This window comes from Rhinatrema bivittatum, chromosome 3 (assembly GCF_901001135.1).
Source record: "Rhinatrema bivittatum chromosome 3, aRhiBiv1.1, whole genome shotgun sequence".
Classification (NCBI taxonomy): domain Eukaryota; kingdom Metazoa; phylum Chordata; class Amphibia; order Gymnophiona; family Rhinatrematidae; genus Rhinatrema; species Rhinatrema bivittatum.
In genome coordinates this window covers 255,081,350-255,107,986 of record NC_042617.1, presented here as the reverse complement: position 1 = coordinate 255,107,986, position 26,637 = coordinate 255,081,350, and the positions used below count along the sequence as shown (strand labels likewise).

The window sequence follows — 26,637 nt, the reverse complement described above, 5'->3', positions numbered from 1 at the left end:
TTTACCTATGGCACATCTCTGTTCAACCCTTCAAGGGGCAAGAAAGTAGTAGTTGTGTTGCAGTGGATTAAACTTTATTGTTGAGAAACCCTACAGGGACTGGGTGCAAGAGAGGGAAGAGATTGCTTGACTAATGGACCCTCCGCCAGGAGCTGCTTCTGGGCCTCCACACATTGCAGCTGTCTGAGTGCTGCCCTCCCTCAATATGGTTAAACGTCCACGCACTGTTCCAGGGCACAGGTATCTTTGCCATACTGAGAGGAATTGTTCCAAGGGAATGTTTAGGTTGGGAGAGGAATAGTAAACACACAGACTGCATTTTCCAATCTTCACAACATACGTTTCCACAAAAATCTACCTGCAGAAAAAGTTGGGGGCCATGACCACATGTACTTTTGACCCTGTGGCAACTTTCACAGAGAAAGTACATACATGTATTTCCTTGAAAAACTGGTGCAACATCATCTGAAGAAATTTTAATTTTAATTTCCTTAAAACAGTGGCTCCCAAACCTGTCCTCAGGACCCTGCAGTCCACTGAATTTTCAGAATCTTTATATGCATAAGACATATCTGCATATTCTAGAGACCCCAGTGTACTCTATACAAATCTTTCTCATACATATGCATGAAAAATATTCCGACTGGATGTGAGGTCCCCAGGACAGGTTTGGGAACCACTGCTTTAGAATTTGATTTGAGAAGCTAGTTCTTTAAATATTGCTTTGGAAATATCTTTATTTTGTCTTAGACATGTGGCCACAACTTCGGAAAATGTTATTGGGCTATAGCCAACTACATATTGAAAATATTGACCTGAAACCAACACCAGAGAAACTGCTATGAATTGGAAATTGAAGTGGTGCCTCTTAACTCTGTAACCCCTTGGTCTCTTTATAGGATTGTCCAACTCCAGTCCTCTCCTCAAGGGCCACAAACTGGTCTGGTTTTCAGAATATCCCTAATGAATATGTATGTGATCCATTTTCATGTACTGCCTTGGTATCAAAAACACAGCCTTGAAATGATTTCAGTCATTCCTAATAAACCAAACAAAACAAGACTCCTCCTGCTCAGTTTAAACCCCTGTCCTGCTGCGTACCACAGGGATCAAATCTTTCTCCAATTATGTTTAACATCTCTCTCAGGTCACAGACTGTTATGATTTGTGGGTTTGTGGACCCTTGGCCCGAGGCGCGAGTTGTTACAGCCTGTGGGGAGGAGCCCCACAGGTCCATGACGTTAGGAAGCAGGTTATCGGCACAGCGATAGAGAGATCCCAGGAACCAGTAGCTAACCCCCGCAGGATGGTAGACGGAAGAAGGTTCTCCGGGAGGTTAATTCCAAGGGGGCGCAGCTGCAACATGGTGGACATAGGAGGAAATGCAGACCACCTACAGGTGGAGAGTCCGGTCTCGGTCTCAGCTGCTTGGTGTAGATAGGAACCTGGAGAGTGGAGGTGATGCCAGAGACAAAGCAGTAGCTGACCCGAGGAGCGGGACAGTTGCCAGACAAGGACAAGCTGGGATCCAGCCCCGAGGAGCGGGGCAGGACAAGGTAGATCTCTGGAGTAACGGTGCGGCCCGAGGAGCAGGCAAGCTTTGTCAGTCTCAGACAAGGATACAGGCACAGCCTCGAGGAGCGAGGAGGCCAGGGGAAGAATTCACTGATACTGCGATGATCCAGAAGAGACAAGTAGCTGGAGCCAAGGTAGAGTTGGACCCAAGAGGCGCAGAGCCAGCCCAAGGAGCGGGGTAGGCCAGGGAAGCAAGTCCGCAACAAAACGCACACTGACCCCCTCGAGGAGCAGGTGCCAGACAAGGTCCAAGGAGGGGCAGCAGGCGAGGTCTCAGGGATCCACAGGAGCTCAGTGCAGGATGGAATTTGTTGCCAAGTCAGTTTGCTGGGGGCGACGGTGGAGCTTATGAATGAGAGGCCGATGACATCATCACAGCGGGACGCCCCCGAGGTTCCCGCCGAAGAGGCTTCAAAGACGGGGCCTGTGACACGCGTGCCTAGGAAGGCCCAGCGTCGGAGCAGGGAGCAGCGGCATCCATGCCGCCGAGGAGAGTCCCATGGAATGCAGCGATGCAGAGAAGCCCGCACAGCGAGCAGCCCCAGGGAGAGCAGAGAAGTGCAGGAAGTGAGTACTCGAGGTCGCAGCCATCTGCGACAGACAGGCATAAAACCAACTGATGTGATTGAAATCCAAGCTCCGATGCTTCTTCTAATATGTCTACAGTCAGCGCAGAATGCTGCAGCATGGATGCTGTCTGACTGCAGCTACCAAAACCACATTAGCCCAAGTCTTCCAGAACCAAGTCTACAAGGCTCAGTTTAAAGCCCTCTCCCATTGCCTTCAAATAACTAAATGTCCAGGGCCCAATTTATCTGAAGGCTCACCCATCTGCCTATAAACTCTCCTGTAGTCTAAAGAGCCAAAAGAGAGGCACTCCTACAACTGCCTGTCCCTAAAAGCTCCAGGCAGGCCCGGACCAGTAAGTACACCTTCTCATCTCTCATCCCCGGGATCTCGAATTCTCTCTGACAGCCGCCAGCAGGGTTGGCAATGCTCCAGGTTTGCCATCTCTGGCTCCAACTCCAGGCTGGTTCCAGAGCATAGAGACCCCTCCGCTCCAGGAACTCCTGCCTCCCCAGCCATGGTGGAAAGAATGTAAAAGAAAACTATGATACTGTATCAAGCTTAATAACATTTCCTTCAAACAGAGAAGAAAAAGGGACAGAGGGAATCAGGTCCAAAAGAGTGACTGTCCCTCCAAAAGAGAAACAGTAGGGAGTTATGCAATAGTATATATTGAGAAATTAGAGTAGATAGAAAAAAAATTAAAATGACTGAGACATGTCACATACCAATGTAGTTACCTGAATGCAGGTGATCAAGATGCAATTCCAAAAAAATCTTTCAGCTGAAGCTATTTTTTTTTTTGGTTGTTCTTCATCCTTTAGTATTTTTTTTGGTAAATTTTTGAGTGATGTTTCTCTAGATATGTCTTCTAATTGAATGACTGCATTGTGCTTTACCAGGACGTAAACTTTCAAAACAGCTAGCAACATCTGTATAACTTTCTTCATTTTGCTTTTGCCATTCCTGTGCCTCAGCCATAATGTCGTAAGGCAGATAAATAAATAAATGTTGTGGTGAAATGTCAAACTAAAGATGAGCACTGGTTCAACCACACTAAGCAGTGTCTACTCCAGACAAAGAGAAACTAACCTTTTGCCTCTGGTGCTTTTTTCCCCCATACATCCTTTGACCTGACCTTCTCCCAATCCTCCACACATGCTTAGGAATTCAAACAGATTACATAATCAACTCTAGAACCAAGAAAACAAAGGCATTAAAAGATTACATTAATAAAAATGTTCTTTTCCAAATAGTTGGAATGAGATGTGATTGTTTTACTCTTATGAAATGAGTTACATACTACACTTGTTTCTTTCCCTATACTTTATCAGTATTTTAAGGTAGCAGAGAGGGAAGTAATTCAAGATCCTCAGCTCCAGTTCCAAACTCTGGAACCCAGCTTCAGCAATCCTAGCTCCAACTCCACAAAATAGCTAAAAAAAACTGACAGCTTAGCTCCGTCTTCAGGTCTTAGAGCTGCTTTGAGCTCCAGAGTCAGAGCCCTGGCCATTCTTAGAAGCCAGACTGGCCAGGAACATACTGAGTCAGTCAGTCAATGAAGACCTGTCTCTTCTGCCAAACTTACCCACCTTAGTCAGCAGCATCCATTTGGTGGCTCTAGTATGCAAAAACACTATCTCATACATCTTACCCCTCACCCCAACACTCTGGCCTTCAACTCTACTGTTTCTTTACCACCCATCTTTGTGTGGTATGTATTTGTTATGTTTATGTATTTTTATCTACTTTTATTATTACGTATGTAATGTATTATGTAATCTTGTACCTCACGCTGAATACTCCATAGGAGAGCAAGTAACAATCCTTGTAATAAACAAAAAACTATATCTCAAATTATTTATTTATTTTATTTATTTATATTTATTTATTTTTATTTTTTCTATACCGATGTTCCTGTATACAATACATATCGCACCAGTTTACATGGAACTGAACTGTCGCCTCAGGGGCGGAATACATTATAACATTATAACATGTTGACATAGAACTTAAGGGAGAACGTTCATGAACAAGGTAAACTGAGGCAGGGTGTAAAAAACTATGTACATTATACCTTTTTTTATACCGAAGTTCAGGTAACAGAATTACTTATCACTCCAGTTTACATTATAACAAGTAGAAAACAATGACAACATATGTCTTACAATGAACAAGGGAGTGAACAACTTGGATAATATAACATAACATAACTAGGAACAGTAGCAGTATGCACTATTAGAGCGAAACTAGCGCATGGGGAGGGAGGTTTGCTAATGGGGGGGAGGGGGAAGGAAGGTTGTTCGTGGAGGGGGGGAGGAGGGGGAAATTTCTTATTCATGAGTAAAAACATGAGCATAGGTTCTGGACGTCAACAGTATGAAAACAGTCTATGGGAGCTCTGGAAGACTAAGTAAGTTAAGGGAATGCTTGACCGAATAGCCATGTCTTGAGTCTTTTTTTGAACGTGTTGGGGCAATGTATCAGCCTTAGCTCTGGAGGAAGCAGATTCCACTGTTTGGGGCCTGCTGTGGATAGAGCTCTTTTACTTAAAGATGTTTTCATGGGAGGTGCATGTAGAGTTCCTCTTTGTGCTAATCTTAGCGGTCGGGAAGAGGTGTGAAGCTGAAGAGGGATTCTGAGGTCCAGTGGAGTGTTGTTGAATATGGCTTTGTGGGTGATTGATAGAAGTTTAAACAGGCTTCGAGATTTGACTGGGAGCCAGTAGAGCTTCTTTAGAATTGGTGTTATATGATCTCTTTTGTTGGATTTAGTGAGACACCTTGCTGTAGCGTTCTGTAACAGTTGAAGAGGCTTTAGGGTGTAGACTGAGAGACCGTGAAGCAGTGAATTACAGTAGTCCATTTTCGAGAAGATGATGGATTGTAACACTGACCTGAAATCGTGAAAATGAAGGAGGGGTCGAAGCCTTTTTAGAACTTGGAGTTTGTAGTAGCACTCTTTAACCGTAGTGTTGATGAAATCAGAAAAGCTCAGATGGTTATCCATGACCACCCCAATGTTTCTGACCCGTGGGGAGAGAACTGGGAGCGGCGTAAGGTGAGAGCTATTCAATGGAAGGTGAGAGCTATTCAATGGAAGGGTGCCATCTTGAGTGATCAGGAGGAATTCTGTCTTGTCAGTGTTTAGTATCAGGTTAAGGATAGACAGGAGTTTGTTAATGGAGAGGAGGCAGGAGTTCCAAAAATGTACGGTCTTTTGAAGTGATTCGGTGATAGGAATAAGGATTTGGACGTCATCTGCATATAAGTAATGGGTTAACTTTAGATTGGAAAGGAGATGACAAAGCGGGAGAAGATAGATATTGAATAACGTAGGGGATAGCGAAGAGCCTTGAGGGACCCCTAATGTGGAACTGAACGGTGGTGACTCTTTGCTATTGATGTTAACTTTGTAGTATCTGTTCTGGAGGAAAGATTTGAACCAGTTTAGAGCTTTGTTTTTGATGCCGATCTTGGATAGTCTTTCGATGAGATAATCATGGCTGACCATGTCAAAGGCGGCCAAAAGATCAAGGAGGATGAGCAAGCAGGGATGTTTGTTTTCTAGATTCATGAGAATGTTGTCTGACAGAGATAAAAAAAGAGTTTCGGTACTGCGGGATTTGCGAAAGCCTAATTGAGCTGGGGAGACAAAAACCAGACCAGTTTGCAATCCTCAAGGACTGGAGCTGGATACCCTCGGTTTCAGGGCAGGTACAAGAGTATTAGGCACCCTAGGTGAACCTTAGAGCCTTGTGCCCCCCTCCCCATAGACATCCCAACACACAATTAAAACGTATGCATTTATAGTAGATTTTACATGAAGGATGCTCAGGTAAAAGTAATTGTAACATATATAATATATTTATCTGCACTACTGCAGTGCCAACCAGAAAACCCTAGAAAAGAGACGTTTGGAACTCATATGGTAATAGGGCTATTATAACATGCATTGGATATGTGTTTGATCCTTAGAAATCCATAAATAAACTGAATTATAATATACCAAAAGAGCATTAACTGCCGGCACTCAAACATAACAACTCTACTTATGAAAAGGCAATACTGCAAATATTATACCAGGCCCTAAATCACCAATATACCTCCTATTAGGAAAACAGAAAAAGCCAGGATGTTATAGATCTCTACCCAGGAAGTAAACACTAGCAGAATACTCATCTTGGTCACATGTGCAAAACACAGTCAGACCCTCACCAGATACAGAATAAAGAAACCATAAAACATAAATAGAAACATATAGACAAAATCTGAACTAGAAACAGCAACAAGCCAGACTCTGTATGCAGTGAAACAATGGAAAAACAGAATCACCGTCATGCCGCAAACATCAAAAAATATAAAAAATTCATAACAATAAAACCATACCAGTAAAAAAATATTTCAAAACAGCTAATGAACAGAAAAAGAAGAAAGGCGGGATAAATAAAATTTCAAAATAGCAGATACAATAAGCAACCACCAATAAATTAAGGATTTTTAAAAATCCCCTGCATTCCATACCTGAGAACTTTTGATTTCTAGTCACTTTCAGATTGTTGTTCATTGGTGAAGCGTGAGAGCTGGTCACAAACTTTCTTTCTCTCTCTCATACACACTCACATTCATGCTCTACTCTCTCTCTCTCTCTCTCTCCCTCCTCTCTCCCGGAACACATAAACAAGAGCAGCAGCAGTAGCAGCCTCCTTGGGCAGGCCCCACGGTTCTGTTGTCTCCTCTCTCCTGTTTGCAGCTGCACAGGCCCAGCCAAACTACTCCTGCTCAGTGCTCCTCTCTTCCCGCTGCTGCCACATGGGCCCAGCCAGTGCCAATCCTCTCTTGGGGCTGCACGGTCAGCCTATGTTGTTCCAGCTCAGTGCTCCTCTTTCCTCACTGCTCTTTTTGGTTGTGCAGGCTGGTTGACACTGCTCTGCCTCCAGAGTTCTTTCTTCCGGACTGCGGGGCCAATGTGCTTCCTGCTCCTTAGTGCCACTGATTGGCCTTCCTTCTTCCTATCCACACAGCCCAAACACAGCTTCCTTTTCCAGCCACAGGAGTAGGGAGGGCAGGAAAAAGGAGATCCAATTACCAAAGTCCTGCCAGCAGCCAAGAGTCCCAAGGTTCGATGCTGCTTAAAGGTGACATCACAGTAGGTGTCAGTAGAACTTAAGTACTAAGTGGCTGCCCTCAAATTTGTGGTGCTCTAGGCGGCCGTTTAATTTGCCTAGTGCTTCCATGGCCCTGCTTGATTTATCTCATCACCCATCTTGCCAAGCTTTTCTATTGGGCGCTCTGATTGAGGTAAATTCCTGTGATTAGGTGGTAATACAGAGTTCTGAGAGACAACCAGTCCAGCAGCAATTTATGGCCTGCCTGACTCCCCACAATCTCTATTTTTCTTGTACTTTTTTGTCCTGGCTCTGACTCTTTTGATACCCAACTCTGTCATGGCAACTGCTGCCCCCAAGGTTCATTGCTCAAAAATGGAGAAACTGTTCATATCAGGGAGCTCAGGAGTGTCTTCCTGGAGTATGCTGTGATAGTGACGACTAGTGCTACACCTGCACCCATCAGACCATGGGATTTAATCATCCTAAGTCACTCAGGGTGCTTGTTTGTATACCAGTGAATTTACTGCCTGTGGAAAAGTGGACCCATGATCACAGGATTCCACGAGGCATCTCTGGTGCTCGGCCACTGGCAGAGGACTGCCGCTCCAATAAATGGGCTAAGTGAATTAGGAAGTTGATATGAAACAGGGGGCAAACCCAACAGAGGCAGGATCCCATTAAGCTGAAAGTCCAAAGGAGTAGGCGGAAACTGTGAGGCAAAAACAAAACATAAACAGCTGCTGTAGTTTCAATAGTCTAAGAATATTTAAATTTTAAGAGCCAAGGACTCTTAGAACCACAAAGCAAGGGAAGACACTTTTTAAGGCAGGCAGAATTAGCTGTCAAACGTTCTCAGGAAGCTGGCACAGAATCAACAACAACTTCGCTCTGGGGACTGCCAATTATTTTTAATCAGTTCTATTATATCTAGATGCATTTGACGGGTGTGAGCATGGTTCACTGAAAACAATCTCTTGATTTCTTGATCGTATTTTTATTTTTTGGAAAGAGCATATTTAGGGTTGTATGTACCAGTTGAGTAATAAAACTACTATATTCATATGGCAGAACTGTTTTCAACCCTGCCCCCATCTTGCTCCTGTTTAGAATAATTAGAAATGCCACCCTCCTTGGAAGGGCAGTAATCAATCACAGAAGAGCATGCATCTGTCATAAAAGGTAACTAAGAAAATATTGAAATATGTCAACAGCTCTCTTGAAATGAATTTATCCAGATTCTCAAACATCACAGATTGTGGAAGATCAAGTTTGTTGGACTTTCTAGAATAAATGGAACAATTCCACCAGCACTGATGATGGGGAGGGGGTACACGGGGGAGCCTCTGTCTAGGGAACATGATCTAGTGATTAGAGCTAAGGATTGAGAACCAGCAGCTCATGAATTCAAACCCCTCTCTCCTGCTGACTATTTGACCATGAGCAAGTTACCTTACATGCCTGAGTCTCAGTTTAGCCATCTATAGTCAAGTAACAACAACACAGTTCTGTTTTCCCCTTGCTTTTCAAAGCTCCTGTACAGTGTCCATGTGAAGAAGAAGTTATGTTTCATGAGAGGTTCTTATAATCTAAAGGTGGTTTAAAGCTAAGAGCTTTGAAGGAACACTTCTGGCTGAAGTGGCCCTTTTCACAGATACAGCTGTTTCACATCTTTGGATGTTGCTACCCCGTAATAAATTTAGAAAGAGCTCTCGCACCAAAGTACTGTATCTATGAAGAGGGATGCTTACATGTAAAGTGCCCCTTTAATATTTCTACAATTTCCCATGGGAAAACTTAACATCCTACTTACACATCAACAGCCAGATGAACTAAAGGTTTGTTTTCCCATATTGTGTCTATGGGAAAACGTTTAGTACATCAGGTCCTAAATTTCAGTCTTAAATTTGATAATTCTGCTGCAGTTCTATTGGCTCTCTTAAAATTTATTTTCTTTATCCCAACCTTTGGTCACATTGGAAGGTGAGCAGCTCATCTTTACCATTCCAGAATAAGGCGACAAGCTTGAAATCATCCCCACTAGTGTGTAGTGATCAAATATAGCACTATATGCCCTAATGTAAAGAATCAGTTCAGGCTGAAAGGCTCTTTAAAGAGTATACATTCACTTATATTCATATTAAAATTTTTCTTCTAACTGGTCTACTTCCATCTATTTCTGTTATGGTAATAACCATTACAATTTTAGAACCAAAATGCTTTACAACAAATCCAGCACAATATGATCCAGTTGACATTAGGTAAATAAGACAAAAGTCAATCTTGGAAAACTAGGGTGAAGCAGTGAGCTTTTTGTAGTGGTTTTAAATTCCCAAGGGAAGCAGCAAAATTTTATTCCAGAGGCAGGGATCCAGATGGGAGTAGGAGGAGAAGTGGGAGGAAGCATAGAAAATTCATGAAGGAAGAAAAGCAAGGAGAAAAAGACACTGGGAACCCAGTCGTCTAACAGAAACATAAAGATATGAAGGTGCAAAATGAGACAGCTCAGTTTGGCTGGGGTCCATGAAGGTGGGACTAATAGCCCCAACATTAAAACTGAAAGTGATAATGGCTAGTAGCCAGTCAAGAAGCGCCAGCTGAGATGGATACAGGCTTCCAAGAAGGCTGGGATGACCTACATGGGGGAGAGGGACAATGATTAATACCCAAATTTTAATGAACATGGTGATGCTGGATCTTTCCTATTTTTAACCAGAGCATCACTAACTTTGATGGCTGTGAGATTTATTACAGACATGGTAATAAGGCAGAAAGGGGTCTTGGTATTGGCTCAAGTTTGGTTTTGTAAAAAGCAAAGTTGATGACAAGACCTGAAAGGGCCTACTAGCAGATATGGTAGAGGCCATCAGTGTGGTGGAATTTGGGTTTGCTTGGGGCAAATGTGGAGGGCAGTGGTAGGAAAAGGTTAAGAGGACAGTGAAGACAGGATTGAGCTGGAGCTGGTGTGGGGTTGTATATGGGAATTTATATTTTAATATACACAAAGAGGATGAGCCTCAACTGGGCAGTCTAAATGGTTCAATTTGGTCTTTATCTACCTTCGTTTACTATGTTGCTATGTAAAACAGGGAAAGATAGAAAAGCAGAGCTTGAACTGAATGGGAAAGAGAAAGGAAGTCAACATAGAAAATAGAGAAGATGAGAACTATCTGAGTCAGATTCAGGACGAGATGAGTGGCTACAATTTGTAAGACTTTCACATGCATAGTGCACTGCCTCGTGGAGTCACTTACCCTAGCGAAGTGGTCACTCCCCAGCAGGGTCTGTAAAAGCATGGGCAATTGTGCGTCCAGATGAAGCTTGTGGCATAGCTCTGTCAGCTCTTCTTTGTCCAGATATCCAGTGCCAGTGGTGTCACAGCTACTGAAAACTTCTTTGAGCTGGGACACATACTTGTTCTCATCCACTTTATCCATCCCATAGCATACTGCAGCTGACCTGTGTTGGAGCAATCGGGAAAACATCATCAGACTTGAAAATGGTTACATGCCTAAAATGAAAGAAAACTATTAGGTATTAACAAGTAATAATTGCATTGTTAGAAATTTTGCACCATAGGCCCTTCAATGCTACATCCAGGCCAGTCTTTTTATTTACAATGTTTTTATGTTTTTGTAATCTTTGAGTTTTTATTTATCATGCATGTATTTCTATTGTAAACCACCTTGAATCTCTGACTAGTCAGTATAAAAATTATTTTAAATAAATTATAAAACTTTAGGTCTAAATATATACCAATACCAAGAGGGATAATTTTAGTGTTAGATTAGAACTCATTGTCAAATTAAAAAAAAAAAACCCCACACAACTGCCATACACTCTACAAAGAGAGAAACCACTGAGCAAAAACCTTCTGCAACAGTGGTATCGTAGAACTCCCCTCAATCAAAAATATATATTTAATGGGGTAGTTTTTCAGTAAGCCACTTAGCAGAGAGATTACTTGTGTAATTTTAGGTTAACTTTATACGTACACCTGCTATTTCTGTGGATGGACTTGTATAAGAAAATCTACAGATGTATATTTGGAATTTCAAACATGCTCTCAAAAATGACTGCTTTTTATATGGCAAAAACTACACATGGAGTAGAACACACATATAGGGGTGTCCATATTCAGTAGCATTTAGCTGGATAACTTGTGAAATATCCAGTTAAATTCTGACTTTTGAATACTTGCACCACAAATCTGGCTAAAGTTTAGCTGGATAACTCATTATTTGGCTAATATTTAACCGGATAATGGAGGGGTGTCCATGGGTTTTCTGGGGCAGAGTTAACTGGTGAACTCCAATATGCAGCCATAGAGTTAAAGTTAACTAGATAAACTTGTCCGGCTAACTTTAAGATGGTCGGGTATATTCAGTAGTGCGGCTGCATTGTTGAATATATCTGGCTAAATTCTGAAAGCTGGCTGAATATTACCCTCATATTTTTCAGCCTCCCTGTGGGGGATACATATTCAGGAGGTTGGGTCTAGCCACCTAACTCCACAAGCTGGGCGATTAGAACCATTTGAAATTCACCCCAATATCAGTAACTATATATAAGCAAAAGAAAAAAAGACCATATTGGGCCTCTAAAGGTTTTTAGGACCTGCAAAATAATTTGGGGACAGTATGAGATCCAGAGTGGCGATATTAAATGTGGTAATGATGTTCAGTCTTTTTGAATGAGGAGTTCTATGAGACTTATGCTGAACATAAGAACATAAGAAATTGCCATGCTGGGACAGACCAAGGGTCCATCAAGCCCAGCATCCTGTTTCCAACAGAGGCCAAAAACCAGGCCACAAGAACCTGGCAATTACCCAAACACTAAGAAGAACCCATGCTACTGATGCAATTAATAGCAGGGGCTATTCCCTAAGTATAATTCATTAATAGCCATTAATGGACTACTGCTCCAAGAACTTATCCAAATCTTTTTTGAACCCAGCTACACTAACTGCACTAACTACCTTCTCTGGCAACAAATTCCAGAGCTTAATTGTGCTGAAATGTTTTCGCTGAATCAGAAGGTTTCTGCGGCATATCCTTGCTCACTGCTGCTGACCCAGGAGATTTTTCCATGTGTATACTCTACCATTAATGATTAAAGACTGACTTCTACAATATGGGCCGGATTTTAAAAGCTTTACGCGCGTAGGAGGGGTTACGCGCACCGGGCCTATTTTAAAAAGGCCCGGCGACGAGTGTAAGTCCCAGGGCTTGCAAAAAGGGGTGGTCCGGGGGTGGAGTGTGGGCAGGGCAGGGCCATTTGCTGCTGGGTCGAAGGATCGCGTGCCGGCAAAGTAAAAGGCAGGTGCAAAAGATAAGACAAAGGTCAGGGGGGGTTAGAGTAGGCTGGGGGGGGGAAGGTTAGGGGAAGGGGTGGGAAGGTCAGGCTAGGGGGGAAGGAACGGGGGAAGGCAACTGTGCAACCCCTTGCGCACGCCAACCCCCGATTTTATAACATGAGCGCGCATGTTATAAAATCGGGTGTACATGTGTGCACGCCGGGTGATTGAATTCTCCTGTTTTGGTTGTGGCTATAATATATTGGTGTTCCCAATAGGATTGAGTGGCAGGGTGTTAGCCCCTCATATTGATAAGGTTCTCAGTCTTTGTCAAAATGCCAAGAAGGAACTATCCTCAGTTCATGGCTCAGGCCTTGTGTTTATTCTTAGCCAAAAAGCGTCTGAGAAGTCATCACTGGAAAGTGCTACCAGGTCTAGAGGTATACAAGCACTTCTAAATCTCTCCCAACACATACACACAGCATTATCCATATTACAATTGTCCTGCATTTGCACCAAGAACATATTATTGAGAATACATTTTATGAGTACAGGTGAGAACATGCAGAGGATTTACAATTGTTCATCACTGTTCCATAATTCTACTTTTGTGAAAAAGCAGGACAAGCTTGAAAGCTGTTGGATTAACATATCCACTACAAGACTTGGTATAAGTTTTAAAGGATGATTGAAGGATGATTTTTCTACAAAATTCCTTTGGAGACAGTTTTATATGAAACAGAATGGGTTGAGGGTGATATTTTCATATATGAACATAAAAGTGAAGAGTGCAATATTTAACTCTGCACTTTTGAAAATAAAATTTGCTGTAGGTTTGAATGATGAAATGTATGCAAGCACAGCTCTTTTCACTCTCTTTTATATACTCTATTTTTTGTGAATCTTTTTTACTTTTACTTTGTGCTAATCAGTAGTTTGTATTATTTTTATCTTATTTATTTTGCAATAGGGTAACCTGAAGCATTCCTTATACTGTTTGTAAGTGTGAGGAAAGGAACATGTCTTTCGATCAAGATGTGGACAATCACAACCCCCTACAAACCTGTTTACCAACTGAAATGTAAATATCCTCAGAAACTCCTTAAGAGTTGCAGCTAAAAAACCCAGCTCATTCTAATCCAAGAAAGCTTTAAGTGACTGTAAAATTCACTCTCACTCTAAAGAAACTTATTTTTAGCATGTCTTATAAAATAAAATACACTTAGGGGCGGATCTTCAAAACTCCGCGAATAGCTTACTTTTGTTTGCGCTCCAGGCGCAAACAAAAGTAAGCTGGATTTTAGTAGATACGCGCGGAGCCGCGCGTATCTACTAAAAAACCTGGGTCGGCGCGTGCAAGGCTATCAATTTTGTATAGCCGGCGCGCGCCGAGCCGCGCGGCCTACCCCCATTCCCTCCGAGGCCGCTCCGAAATCGGAGCGGCCTCGGAGGGAATCCTCTAACACCCTCCCCTAACCTTCCCCTCCCTTCCTCTACCTAATCCCCCCCCTTACCTTTGTTGGGGGATTTACGCCTCCCTCCGGGAGGCGTAAATCCCCGCGCGCCAGCGGGCCTCCTCCGCGCCGGGCCGTGACCTGGGGGCGGGTACGGAGGGTGCGGCCACGCCCCCGGACCGCCCAGGGCCGTAGCCACGCCCCCCGTACCCGCCCCCAAAACGCTGCCGACACGCCCCCAAAACGGCGCGCTGACAGGGACCGCCCCCCGACACGCCCCCCTCTGCGCGCGCCGCTGGGCCTATGTAAAATAGGCGCACCGGCGCGCAGGGCCCTGCTCGCGTAAATCCGGGCGGATTTACGCGAGCAGGGCTCTGAAAATCCGCCCCTTATAGTTTTGCTCTGTCTGGTCAACCTTGACACTGATATTGTTACCTCCTCCACTGGCGTTGGTGTTTCTTCCTGATGCTGGTAGCGTGGTTCCGTGCGAATCGGGGCTTGGCCACGCCCCCTGTGACGTCAGACGCCGACGGGATTCAGGTTTGCGCGGGAGATTCGCCTTTTTATTGAGAGTCTTGTCGCTTGTTTCCTGTTTCGGCCACAAGTGCGTTTGGGAGTCTTTCTGCTGGTTTATTTCTCTGCTGCTTGCTGCCTGCTTGACCTGGACTGCCCCTGGATTACCCTGCCTGCCGTCTGCCTTTGGATTATCGCTTTGGTTCCTGTTGTCTGCTGCCTGCCCTGACCTGGACTGTCTCTGGATTACCCTGCCTGCCGTCTGCCTTTGGATTATCGCTTTGGTTCCTGTTGTCTGCTGCCTGCCCTGACCTGGACTGTCTCTGGATTACCCTGTCTGCCGCCTGCCACTGCTACTGGTTCTCTGCATAACCTGGACATCCTACCTGGCGTCCCACTGCAAGTTTCCAGTCCTTTTGGTGCCTCATCTACTCAAGGTAAGCGGTCACTGACATTGGTTCCACTCACCCGGTATAACAGATATCACAAGATATCACTGCAGGGGTTCCGGGGCAGAGGTTACTGTGACTGGTGGAATGAGGAGACAGGACAATGCCAGTGCCAATGGTACTTGCCTACGGGGACGTCATAATTCCAGAGCCCGCTGCTGAAGATGGCAATCAATCCTTCTGGCGAGGTCAATAAGGGCATCAAGGGACTCGGGGAGTCCCCTTGCCGCAAGTTCATCTTTTATCCATGAGGACAGTCCTTAAAGAAAAATACTGCGCAGGCTGTCCTCCCACCAGTTCAGCTCAGTGGCCATGGTGTGGAATTCAATGGCATAATCAGTCAATGGTCATGAGCCCCGTCGAAGGTGCAGCAGATCAGAGCCAAGGGTGGCCACCCAGCCGGATTCATCAAATACTTGCTTAAAAGCCTGGATGAATTGTTGTACATCTTGGAGCAGCACGTCTCCACTTTCCCAAAGAGGGGTAGCCCAGTCCAGGGTTTTGCCAACCAATAAAGAGATAATGAATGTGGTTTTAATGGCACTAGTCAGGAACTGTGCAGGTTGAAGCGAGAAGTGCATCAAGCACTGGTTCAGGAATCCTTGACAGCTTTTATGGTCCCCTGCATACAGAGGTGATACTGGCAGGTGTGCTGTGGAAGCGGGTGCTGCGGGAGTTGGAACAATTGATGTTGGGGTGCTAATCATGGTGGCGAGGGCATCAAGACGGGCACTAAGTCGATCCAGGGTGCCTGCTACTACTTCCAAACATTGCTGTTGCTGCTGAATCTTCTGTGCTAGGCCAGGTATAGCCTGAAGGCTGGAGAGATCTGCCGGGTCCATGGCCTCAGCAAACTGTTACACTAGTGGACCCTTAAGCCGAGAGAGGTTGACCCCACCTGGAGGGTGGATCTGGCTGGAGCAGAGATCCAATGGGACCTTCACCAATACCAGCCCTCGATCCCTGCAGGCTGGACTTAGGTGTGGATCTGTGGATGGCAAAGAATCTGAAGAAGGCTAGAGGTCATCAGGAAAAGCAGTCGGCACAGGCTAAAGGTTCAGTAGATGGCAGGCAGTGTCAAGACGCACCAGAAGTTGGGGCAGGCAACAAGCTGCAAGGTAGAAGACAGGCCAGAGGTCAGGGCAGGCAGAAGACGGGCGAAGTCCATAAGAGGTCCAGCCAGGAGTCGATCCAAGAGGAGGGTGAGAAGTCAGGAGCCGCACGAGTCAGGAGCCCAGAAGAATGACCTGTTGCTGAGGCATCTGCTGTTGGCCAGGTCCAGGTTTAAATACCCATTCCCCGCTGATGTCATCGGAGGGCGCCAGAGGTTTTCCCACCGCAGGCCCTTTAAATCAGCCTGAGATGCGTGTGCACCTAAGACCACACCCTGCTTGAAGTGGTGTCTTCAGTGTGACTTGGCTCGCACAGCAATTTGCTGGGTCTTCACCATGGTGTCAGGAAACCCAGCCAGGAGAGGTAAGGCCGGCCGTCCATGGGGCAAGCCCGCAGCCAGCCGAATGCAACACCAATGCAAGCACATAATCATGAACAGGCATCACCTGCCCTCCTCCTCCTCCTTCCCTTCCCATGCCCCGGTTTCAGATTTTAAAATTGTATATTTATATAGGCATTGAGAACATTGTGTGTGGGGGGAGGAGAAATGGGCGTAAGAATGGGAGGACAGCAGCACATACAATGCTTTACAACCCCATCTAACCTCTTTTACAGTGCATCTGTGTGGTTCCCAGTCTCAAGTCATGGTATGAACCCTGCAGTGCCCTATCAGGCATCTGCCAGCATCGTGCAGTTCATACAGCATGCAAGACAGCAATCATGTGGACATGCAATGGAGGAGACTACACAGGTAACACAGCACAGCTGACCTCCTGTCAGCGTTCAGCGGGGAAAAAAAAACAGTAAGGCCCAGTCCAGGGACCAAGCTGGGCAGGGAAGGAGGAAAAAGGACCAGGGATCAAGCTGGGAAGCGGGAAGAAGGGAGAAGGGAGAGAGAAAGGTCAGGGGATTAAGTTGAGGTCTGGAGACTGCTCTGGGCAGGGGGAGGAAGGATTGGAGATCAATCTACGGGGACATGGAGAGATGACTATGGATCAAGCTGGTGAGAGAAGACCAGGTATCAACCAACTAAGTGGATGCCCTCTGTAGCATACATGCTGCAGCCCAGCCTAGTCTAGCATGCATCTGCAGGCCTAAGAGGAACCGCAACACCTTCATGTGTTTATATTTATTTTGCAACAAGCTAATCACCATTTCAAAACTACATAAAAGGACAAACAATATTAGAAAAAAATTTCATTTCCCTTTCATATTAGTAAACAAGGGGTTACCACTAACCCTGTGCATCAGTCAAGAATTCAGTCAATAAAAACAGTACAAAGACTCTTCCATAGAGCAAACAAAAACTCAGGTTTTAACTTGCCCTGCAATTTATAGAGCTGAACATTCCAGGCATCCTAGCCAGACACTCCTCTCCCATTTCTGAAGGGCCATGAAGGAGGAAACATTTCCAGCTGTCAAAGAAGTGATGAAAATTAGACAGTGTCCTTTGCACTAGCACACAATAGAGTTGTTCGTAAGGGATCCATACTTCCATTCCTAGCTTTCTAGAACTGAATATATGGGTAAAACACAGCAGTGATACTAAACCACAAGAATGGCCTGCATTCAAAATCTCATCCATTAAAAAGGAAGATTCCACACACATCCCTCTCTCATGGGTTGAACAAGCTATGCCCAGTGTATTTAGTCGTGCTTAAATGTCTCACTCCTTGCATCATGCTAGCCCAGCCTCAGTTAAGGCACTATTTATTATGCATTTTTCCCCCAAAGACAAATGGGAGAAAATATTTGGTAATTAGGTCCACTTAATCTTTCCCCCTATTCTCAGCATGGTGGCCACCAACACATCCCAAGAATGCTGGATATTCTCTTGGTTAAAGTCTTACCAAACAGTACCATGTTTAAAAGGCTGACCTCCCTTCACTTCCCCTCCTCTCTGGCAGTCAGATCAGCAGCAGTGACAGTAGGCAAGCAGGGTGGGGTCAAAGCACACAATCCAATCTTAGTGACTGCCTCATGGAATGCCCTCCTGGAAAAAGTGAATACAAGACTGGTACTGGAATTCAAAAGAGCACAGGACAAACACAGAAGATCTCTGCTGGCTTGAGAATGGAAATGAAGAAATAGGGTAACTTTTCTATTACACTTATAGTTTACATTTAGACTTGGGTGGCCTGCACAGAGCAGCAGTTGCTACTATTTTTAACAGAAGGTTTGGGTGAATTGTCAGAGCAACAGTTGCTACTACCCTAAAATTAAACTAAAAAAAAAAACCAAACAAAAAAAACAAAACCCCGAGATAGATAAATAAATAAAAATTTACTGGGTTGACTGGATAGACCACTTTGGTCCCTATCTGCTGTCATTCACTATGTTTCTATTATAACAAAAGCACGCACCATACGGAAAGAGAAGTCAAAGGGACAGGGAGCACACATTCACTGTGTCCTCATCCTTCTGGCAGGACACCATACTGTCCCATAGTACTGAAACCGCGAGGAACCTGAAAGAAAGGGAGGAGTATTGTGAGGTTCTATGGAGCAGATCTTGCCTTCCACCAGCAGAGGTCCTTGGTAGTCCTTTTGGACTGTCTGTTTAGTCCTACAAGCTCTCCGGCCCACACTTCCTGCTGGTGGCCATCTTATTCTATTTGGACACAATTATATTACATTCCAGACTTACAGTCTGCACTTTGTCAGAGCTTGGTCCTTGACATGGTCCCTCGTTTTGTGGTCCTGTTTCCTCCTAGATTGCTTCATATATCCAGGGTCCATTTGGTCCTAGTTTTTTGTGTTTTGTTGTTTTTTTCGTGTATCCAGTCCTCCCTACAGTGATCCTACATTGCTTCTGTGAATGTCTTCATGTCTCCAGGATTTTCCTGCAGTGATCCTATCCTGCTTGTGTGGGCACCTCCATGATTCTAGGTTCAGGTTCTACCTCATCTTAGTGTGTGCCTTGTGTTTCCTGTTGTTTTTGCCAAAGTTCTGCTGTCCACCAGCACCTGAGAGCTCAACTCAAGGGTAGAGTGGCCGCCACAGACAGAAAGTATCCTGCCCCTGCTCCACTTAGAATTCGCCAGTCTTGCTGCCTGTATGTGCACTGCACACTCTTAGCTTTGGTGGGGGTCACACCTCCAGCTAATTATGCCATCACAGGTAGGGGATGGTGAGAGAAGGAATCTGAGAAAAAAAGAGGATATGGAGAGGAGCCCAAGGGAAAGGAGGTAAGCGTTAAAGCAATCCAAGTGTAGGAGGAAATGATGACGACCTTGGCAGGGAGAGGAAAAGATGCAGATGTTCTAAGGCAGCACTGGGGTAACTTGCATGGAGCAGCAGCTATGGACCTTAACAGACATACCAAGACTATAGCTAGTTTCCAAGAACAAAATGGAGTATCCTGCATGGAACGGCAATTACGACCCTAACAACGGTGGTGTAGCTGCATTATGCTTCGAAGAAGGCTGGGATAATCTGCATGAATTCTTGTAAGAATCCAAAGGATGAGGGTAAGGACTGAAACCGCCTACCAGTGGAGATAGTGAAAGCCAGTATATTAACAGATTCTGTGCATGTTAAGGACTGATAGGGAGGCCAGTGGTAGCATCGTGTAAAAGGCATGGAGGTGGGGAGGAACTGATATTTGGTTGGCTGTAAGTGTTGCATGCTTATCCAACCAATCTGTAGCAATCTCAACTGGGCAAATTGGATGGGCCAATTTGGTCCTTTTCTTTCAATCACAAGGTTACTGCTCCAGAGAGAACTGAAGCATATGACCCCGGCAAAGGATTGTTACCACAATAGTTGGAATAAACAGGAGAGGTATTAAAAATGGGGTAAAAAAAATCCCAGGGAGCAGTGAATGAAGGCTGATGGTGTTGTAGCCCCCAAATAGGTCATTTCTGATTGAACTGGAAGCCCAAAGAAGCATGAGGAAAATGCTACATCTCATTTCCTTCTCTGTACTCTACCAGCCTCTTAAATTAGGATTTCTGATGTTATCTTGTTGTTTGCAGTAATTTATGGCACTTAAGTCTGTATTTATTGTTTTTTATGTTGCTATTTAAGTTATTGCATACTGTTGTGTTTTATTATATATTATGTTTTTGAGTGCTTATGGTTTTATCCTGTTGTAATCTGCTTTGATAAGGTGAGAAAGGCAGCATAAAGAGAAAGTACTTATCTCGTACTACTACCACAGAAGGAGAGGCGCATCAAGCATCTGGATTCATGGATTTCAGGTATAAAAGGGTTGTTGCCCCCTCAAGAGTTAAGGAATCATTAGAGCTAGAACCCACTACCTGTGTTAAAAGCATGGGATCCTAAGAAAGCGTAGAGTAACCCTGAACGTTTGAGAATATATGGATCCATCTGTGCATCGTGTCACCTCAGCATCACACAACAAGTTCTGCTTCAGCGCACTTATTTGCTGGAATACCAGCTCATGTGAAGGCTGATTTTCAGGTGGCTTCAGTCCTGTCCTTAAGGGCTTCCCTCTCCATAGTGAGGACGCGGGGAGGGGGTTACATCATAATCTAAGCTTTAGCAAACCACTCAGCCCTCAACTCTGCTGCTCAGATGGCAACAGTTTATCCTGCTCCACAGAGCTGCTTTCAGATGAGTACCTCTCAGCTGTCTTAATTGTTCCAAAGTTAAGAAAAAGCTTTCTTCATATTAAGCCTCCCCCATAAGAGTCAATATTATAACATAAGAAAAATCGACTGCAAATCAAGCAGATTTCCCCATAATGCAACAGGGCTGCTGCATTTCACCTGCCAGCCCAGCCATACATTTTATAAGCAAACCTTTCAAATGGGCCGTGAGCACTGATCAGCACTATAAAGAAAACAAGCTCGGAAAAGTGCATTCCACGGAGTACGCAAACATTTCTAGAAGAGTTCTTTATCTCCAGAATTTACTGACCAGAGACAAAAAGCACTCACCATGCATTTCCACTGGCCCTTCTCCCCCAATAATTTCTTTTGAGGAAGGTGAATGGCAGACGGGCATGTGATGCATTTATATCCTGGTGTGTGTGCACAAACCCCACCCTACTCCCATTCTGCTCTCTCCTCCTCTACTTATCCCACAACCCTGGGGCAGGTCTCTCTCCCATTCTTCCCTCACATACTTGGCCCTCCCACTCTGATCCTGGACTCCAGCCCCTTACTGCCGTGCTTTTTCTCCTCTGGCCCTGTATGGGAAGGAAAGAGGGGGACTGGGGCAGGGAATAGCAATTGTCTTTGGCAGGCGGGGACAACAAACCCTGCTGCTTTAGCCACCAGTTCCTACCTTCAGTCTTTGCCTGGCAGACCCTGGGGAACCATGCCACTGGCTTCTCCTGCTGTCCTCCGTTTGCATAAGCACAAATGAAAAATGGCACAGATGGAGAATAGTCAAGCACATAAAAGCCATTCCATGGTATACATATTATAAAGAACACCTTTAGTTAACCGGCTCCCCAGGACACCATTATCTTAAAAGGAAATAAAAGCCAAGGTCAATGTTAAAGGAGGCAACCATTGCAAATAACTAGGACCCTAATGCCACAAGAAGCCACATCAGTTTCATTGCTGGTCCAGAGATGGAGGCACAGCCTTCTCTAGGGCCATATAAAAGTCAGGAAGCAGCTGTCCCAGGTCAAATATTCAGGTAGGAGAAGTCATACATAGAAACAAAAGGCCAATGAGCCAGTGTGCCCATACAGGCCCTATGGCAGAACCTCCTTGCATAGAGGTTTCCTTAGTAGCAAGAAGCTTGGACAAGAGAGTGTGGGCCACCAAAAGGCAGTGAATGCAGACCGGATCATAGGCCTTGCCTTGATTTTGTGTCTTGACTGTACCACCTGCCATCCTCCCCAAAGTCAGCTACTGGGTCCAGTACTGGCAAGATGAGGTGAGGGGGAGGAAGTTAAAATAAAATTGGAGGATCACCAGGAGAAGAAGAGACAAAAGGTTTTTAATGTGCCTCGGGGCACAAAAATTATTGGTCCAGATCTGGTCCTCTCTCTCTTTTTCCTTACCTCCTGACCCCGTATAGAGGGGTAGAAATAGGAGAGGAAGGACATGCATTGGATGGTAAGGATCCCAAGGAAGAGGTATGGGGGGAAGGGACAGGAGGAAGAGGAGGGATAGTAGGGTGGAGGTGAAAAGGTAGGATTGCAAGGAGGCAGCAAGAGATGCTCAGATGGAAACAGTCTATCCTGCTCCACTGAGCTGCTTTCATACGAGTACCCCTCAGCTGTCTTAATTGGGATGGTTAAGTGGATGGAGAGGGAGAGGCAGGTAAAGGAGAGGTACCCAAGAACGTAGAGGGAGGGGGGAATAAGACCCAGGATCAGGGAGAGAGCAAGGGAAAGGAAAGGATCTGGGATCAATGGGGGGGGGGGGGGGGCTAATGCCTTAAGTTTCTGCCCTGGGCATAAGCAAGTCCTTGATAAAAGCCCCAACAGATGAGAGCCACTAAGACACTCGATTCACAAAGGCTTTTCTCCCATTCCATGTCTATGGGAAAAGACCTCGACAAATCAGAATGAGTGCCAATCGGTGACCATTTTACTGCAGGCCATGTAACAAGTCACATTAACATGGTTACATTGTGCTTACAAGTCACGTCCACAACCATTTAAAAGGAAGAGTATCCCCCATGGAGCTATTTTGTTGGTGTAACTTGCAGAATGAATAGAGTTGATACACCTTTTCTGGCAGGTTACAGTTTTATTTTGCTTCCTATACTTTATTAGGAATTCTTTATGCAAAACACATACGGAATGCATTTGGAGAGGTCAAGTCCATCTTTCTGGGGGCACGCAAATCGGTTCACATATGTCTGTTGGCACAGTGAAGGAATGGCTCGGGCAGACAGACAAAGGAGAGTGTGGGCCACATAAGTGAGAGTTCTGGCAGATAAAGAAGAGCACAGATGCATGGGGGATGGGACGGATGAACAGAGTCGTGCATGTAGGTACATCAAGCACTTGCAGGCAAAGGATGTGATGTTCCAAGGACAAAGGTCTCAGATGATAGAATAGGCCAATCTCAAAAAAATAAAATAAAATAAAATGAAAAAAACAATTGCATTTGGATCTTCAGGGTACTTGTAAAATGTAGTATGCCTCTCCAAACTTGTTAAAAATATATACTGCATATGCATCATTATTTGTATGATTTTTTATTGACATTTCCCGCTGTGTGCGGTCCACTGGAGACGAGGGTCTATAAAACTGAGATAATAAATAAAAAGATATTCGTATACTGAGCATATCTCCAGTTTACAGGAATAATTTATTCTGTTGTATGCCAGTCTCCCACAGTGGCTTCCCAGTTACCTTGTTAATTGACAAAACTGTGTGCATTTTATGGCAGGCATTTCAAGATATGAATAACTGTCTTCAGACTATAGTACAAAAAACAGCTCTGTTTTCCTCCCACACACTGTACCAGTTACATATTGTCCTAACAGTAACTGCTGTGGTCTGTCCTGAGAAGCCTCCCCTTCCCTGTCCCGACCCAGGAGAATTGCTCAGAGCATCTCAGCAGGACGTGGCGGCCCACGGCTTACCGGCACAGCCACGGTGATTTCATCTTTGTGACTGAAAGATGTAAGTCTTCATGCCTTCTGCTTTTACTTTTCATTTGATGGAATTGGGCCGTGCAGCTTCTGTTCACTCTCTGCCTCCAGCTGTTTCCAAGGGCTACCATCAGGTGTTCCCACTCAAAACCTCCATCAGCAAGGTGAATGAGGTCCCCCTAATCTCATCTCTGCTTCAGCCCATAACTGGGGGCAAGCTTGGTCCTACTGCAGGATTTAACTACAAAAATGCTAATTTATCAATCTAGTGCAAATTATCTAAACCAGCATGCATGTGCCTTACAGAGGTGCAAGGGGGGTTTTTTTGGGTGTAGCTTCAGCCAAAAAAAATGTTTAATGTCTGGATTCAATATTAATGGCAGACTTTTTGAAACCATCATTTTATGTCTGGCAGTAAATTTCCACACTGGACTCTTGGAGATGTGCCACACAAAATATAACAGCTGGTGAACAGTCGGGGCCTACAAAGTCTTGTTGCACTCTGGGAAGGAAATCCAAGCCAAAAGGGCCTCAGCAGCCACAGGCGAGGACGATGCTAGTCCTCTTAACTTCTCTGGGGAGGATTATTATAATAATGATTGGTACAGTGCATACCAAATGTATGCTGCACAGTACAATAACACATAATAGACAGTTCCTACTCACTTGGGCTTACAATCTAGTCTAGGCAGACAAACAAGAAACACAACCATGAAAAAAAAAATAATAATAAGAGAGGCCACAATTTGGAAAAAAATAAACTGGGTGGGATTATAGGTGCAATTAATTGAGGAAGGAGCAGATTTGGTTGAGTAAAACTGTAAAGAATTAGGCCTTTTAGGAGTTTATATAAGAAAAGCAATCTGCGGGGAGGCTAGGAGGAACACTAAATCGCACCCTAAATTTGCATAATAGAGGCAGGATTCCTGCACCTAGCATAAAGACCAATACCCCAAAAAGCAGATAAGTGGAACCAACAGTAACAAAGAAAACCAGTGAACTCCACCATTAAACCAGTTAGCAAGATGTTAACTAGACAAATTCAACTGTGGCAGTTCCTTCATCTGCTGTACTGCCACCCTCTGCTGGCAGATTTGGAGATTTGTGGTCCTTGTACTAAAGAGTGTTAAAATTGTCCATTAACAGAACGATTTTAATGCACGTGTTAGTAGTGCAGATCTTCCCAATGTGCTAAAAAGGAGTAACAATTTTTTATAGAAAGACGTTTGTCATTCATTGGGGATTCTCACTGAAACATGAAAGTAAAAAAAAGACAGTATGACACATCCAGTTGCCCATCCGTCCAATTAATTTAGCATGATAATTCTCATCACTTCCTTAGAGATCTCCTGGACGTATCCCATGCTTTCTTGAATTCAGATAATAGTTTTTGTCTCCACCACCTCCACTGGGAGGCTGTTCCATGCATCCACCACCCTTCTCTGTAAAGAAATATTTCCTAATATTACTCCTGAATCTACCCCTTGTTATGTTTTTCTATGGATGTGAACCCTGGGTCGAGATGAGAGATGTCTCTGCCCTCAGGGAGGAGCCCTATGGGCCTCACCGTCGATGGGCGTAGTCTCAGCAGTGTGTGTGTGTGTGAGAGAGAGAGAGAGAGAGAGACTGGGCAGGAAGGTAACTGGGGTGCGTGTGAGAGACAGAGACTGGGCAGGGAGATGACTGGGGTGCGTGTGAGAGAGAAACTGGACCACAGAAGTGACTGGGGTGTGTGTGAGACACAGAGACTGGTTAGGGAGGTCACTGGGGTGTGTGTGTGTGAGAGAGAGAGGGAGATAAGACTAGGCAGGGAGGTGACTGGTGTCTTTGTATGAGACAGAGACTGGTCGTAGGGTTTAATTGGGGTATGTGTGTGTGTGTGTGTGTGTGTGTGTGTGTGTGTGTGTGTGTGACTTGTGGGCCCTAAAGACTAGGACCGTGAGGACAGAGCTTCAGCAGCCGCTGCTGCTCCTGGTATGTGCTTTCAAGGGAAAGGAGTAGGAAAGTTGCTGGAGATGGTAAGTAAAGGTGGCATTTTAAGTTTATTTTTCTTGATTGACTGCCATTTTAATTATTGAGTATTATGTGATGTGTCTGCTGTTTTAAAATATTTTATTGATATTTGGACAATTTTTAATAATTTTTATGAGTTTTAATTGTTTGACCTTATTCTGTTCATCAGCTGTTTTTAAACATTTATTAATATAGTTTTACAATTATTTCTGTGTGGGGATCTATAGCAGCTTGGCTTGTTCTGTTTTCCTAATAGGAGGTGAATTAGTGTTTCGGACCTGATTTAATATTTGCAGTGTTGCCTTTTCATAGATAGTGTTGTTATGTGTTCCATAATGCAAGTGTAACTTTGTGCAGATTAGTTTGTGTGCATTATTGCAGATCCTGGGACTGTGTTAGGTGCTATATTTCTCTTTCCATTTCTCCAGGTTTGCACTGCATGCAGAGTGGCTTTTTTTGGTTTTCCATTCCAGTTTCTGTCTCTATATTTATAATTTGTGGTCTTTCTGTCCTTGGTGAAGGTCAGCTTTGTGTGTGACCGAGGTGAGGTATTTTACTAGCATGTAGGCATTTGTATCAATCTTATTTGTTGTGTTTTCACAATAGGATATGCATTAGTGGTAAATTATTGCCTTTTCATAAGGAAGGCTATTGTGCCTGGTAGAAAAGGGAGTTTGTTTTGCTTTTACTGAGATGTCATCAGAACCAGAATATCTTTTTTTCTATGGTGAGTTGTACAGGTAATGCCCTAGTTCTGCTCTGCACCCATTGTTGGGGGTCGAGGAGGTTCCTGAGGATGCAGAATGTATAGTTACATTTAGCCCCGTGATGGTCACATGTGATGAACCACTGCTCTAGAGAATACATGTTTAGAACTTTAAGTCTGTCCCCCTGTGTTTTAGAACACAGACTGCTGACCATTTTAGTAGCCATCCTCTGGACCAACTTCATCCTGTTTATATCCTTTTGAAGGTGCGGTCTCCAGACTTGTACACAATATTCTAAATCAGGGCTCACT

General features: G+C 44.4%; 1 protein-coding gene across 1 annotated transcript in view; it reads right to left on the bottom strand.

Moving 5' to 3' along the window:
• The window catches only part of NINL (ninein like), a 331,277-nt gene that overhangs the window by 221,416 nt on the left and 83,224 nt on the right, over positions 1-26,637 (bottom strand). Inside the window, 1 exon segment of the mRNA XM_029594490.1 lies at positions 10,504-10,708. Within this exon segment, the coding sequence (XP_029450350.1) occupies positions 10,504-10,686 (183 nt within the window). The 5' untranslated portion in view covers positions 10,687-10,708.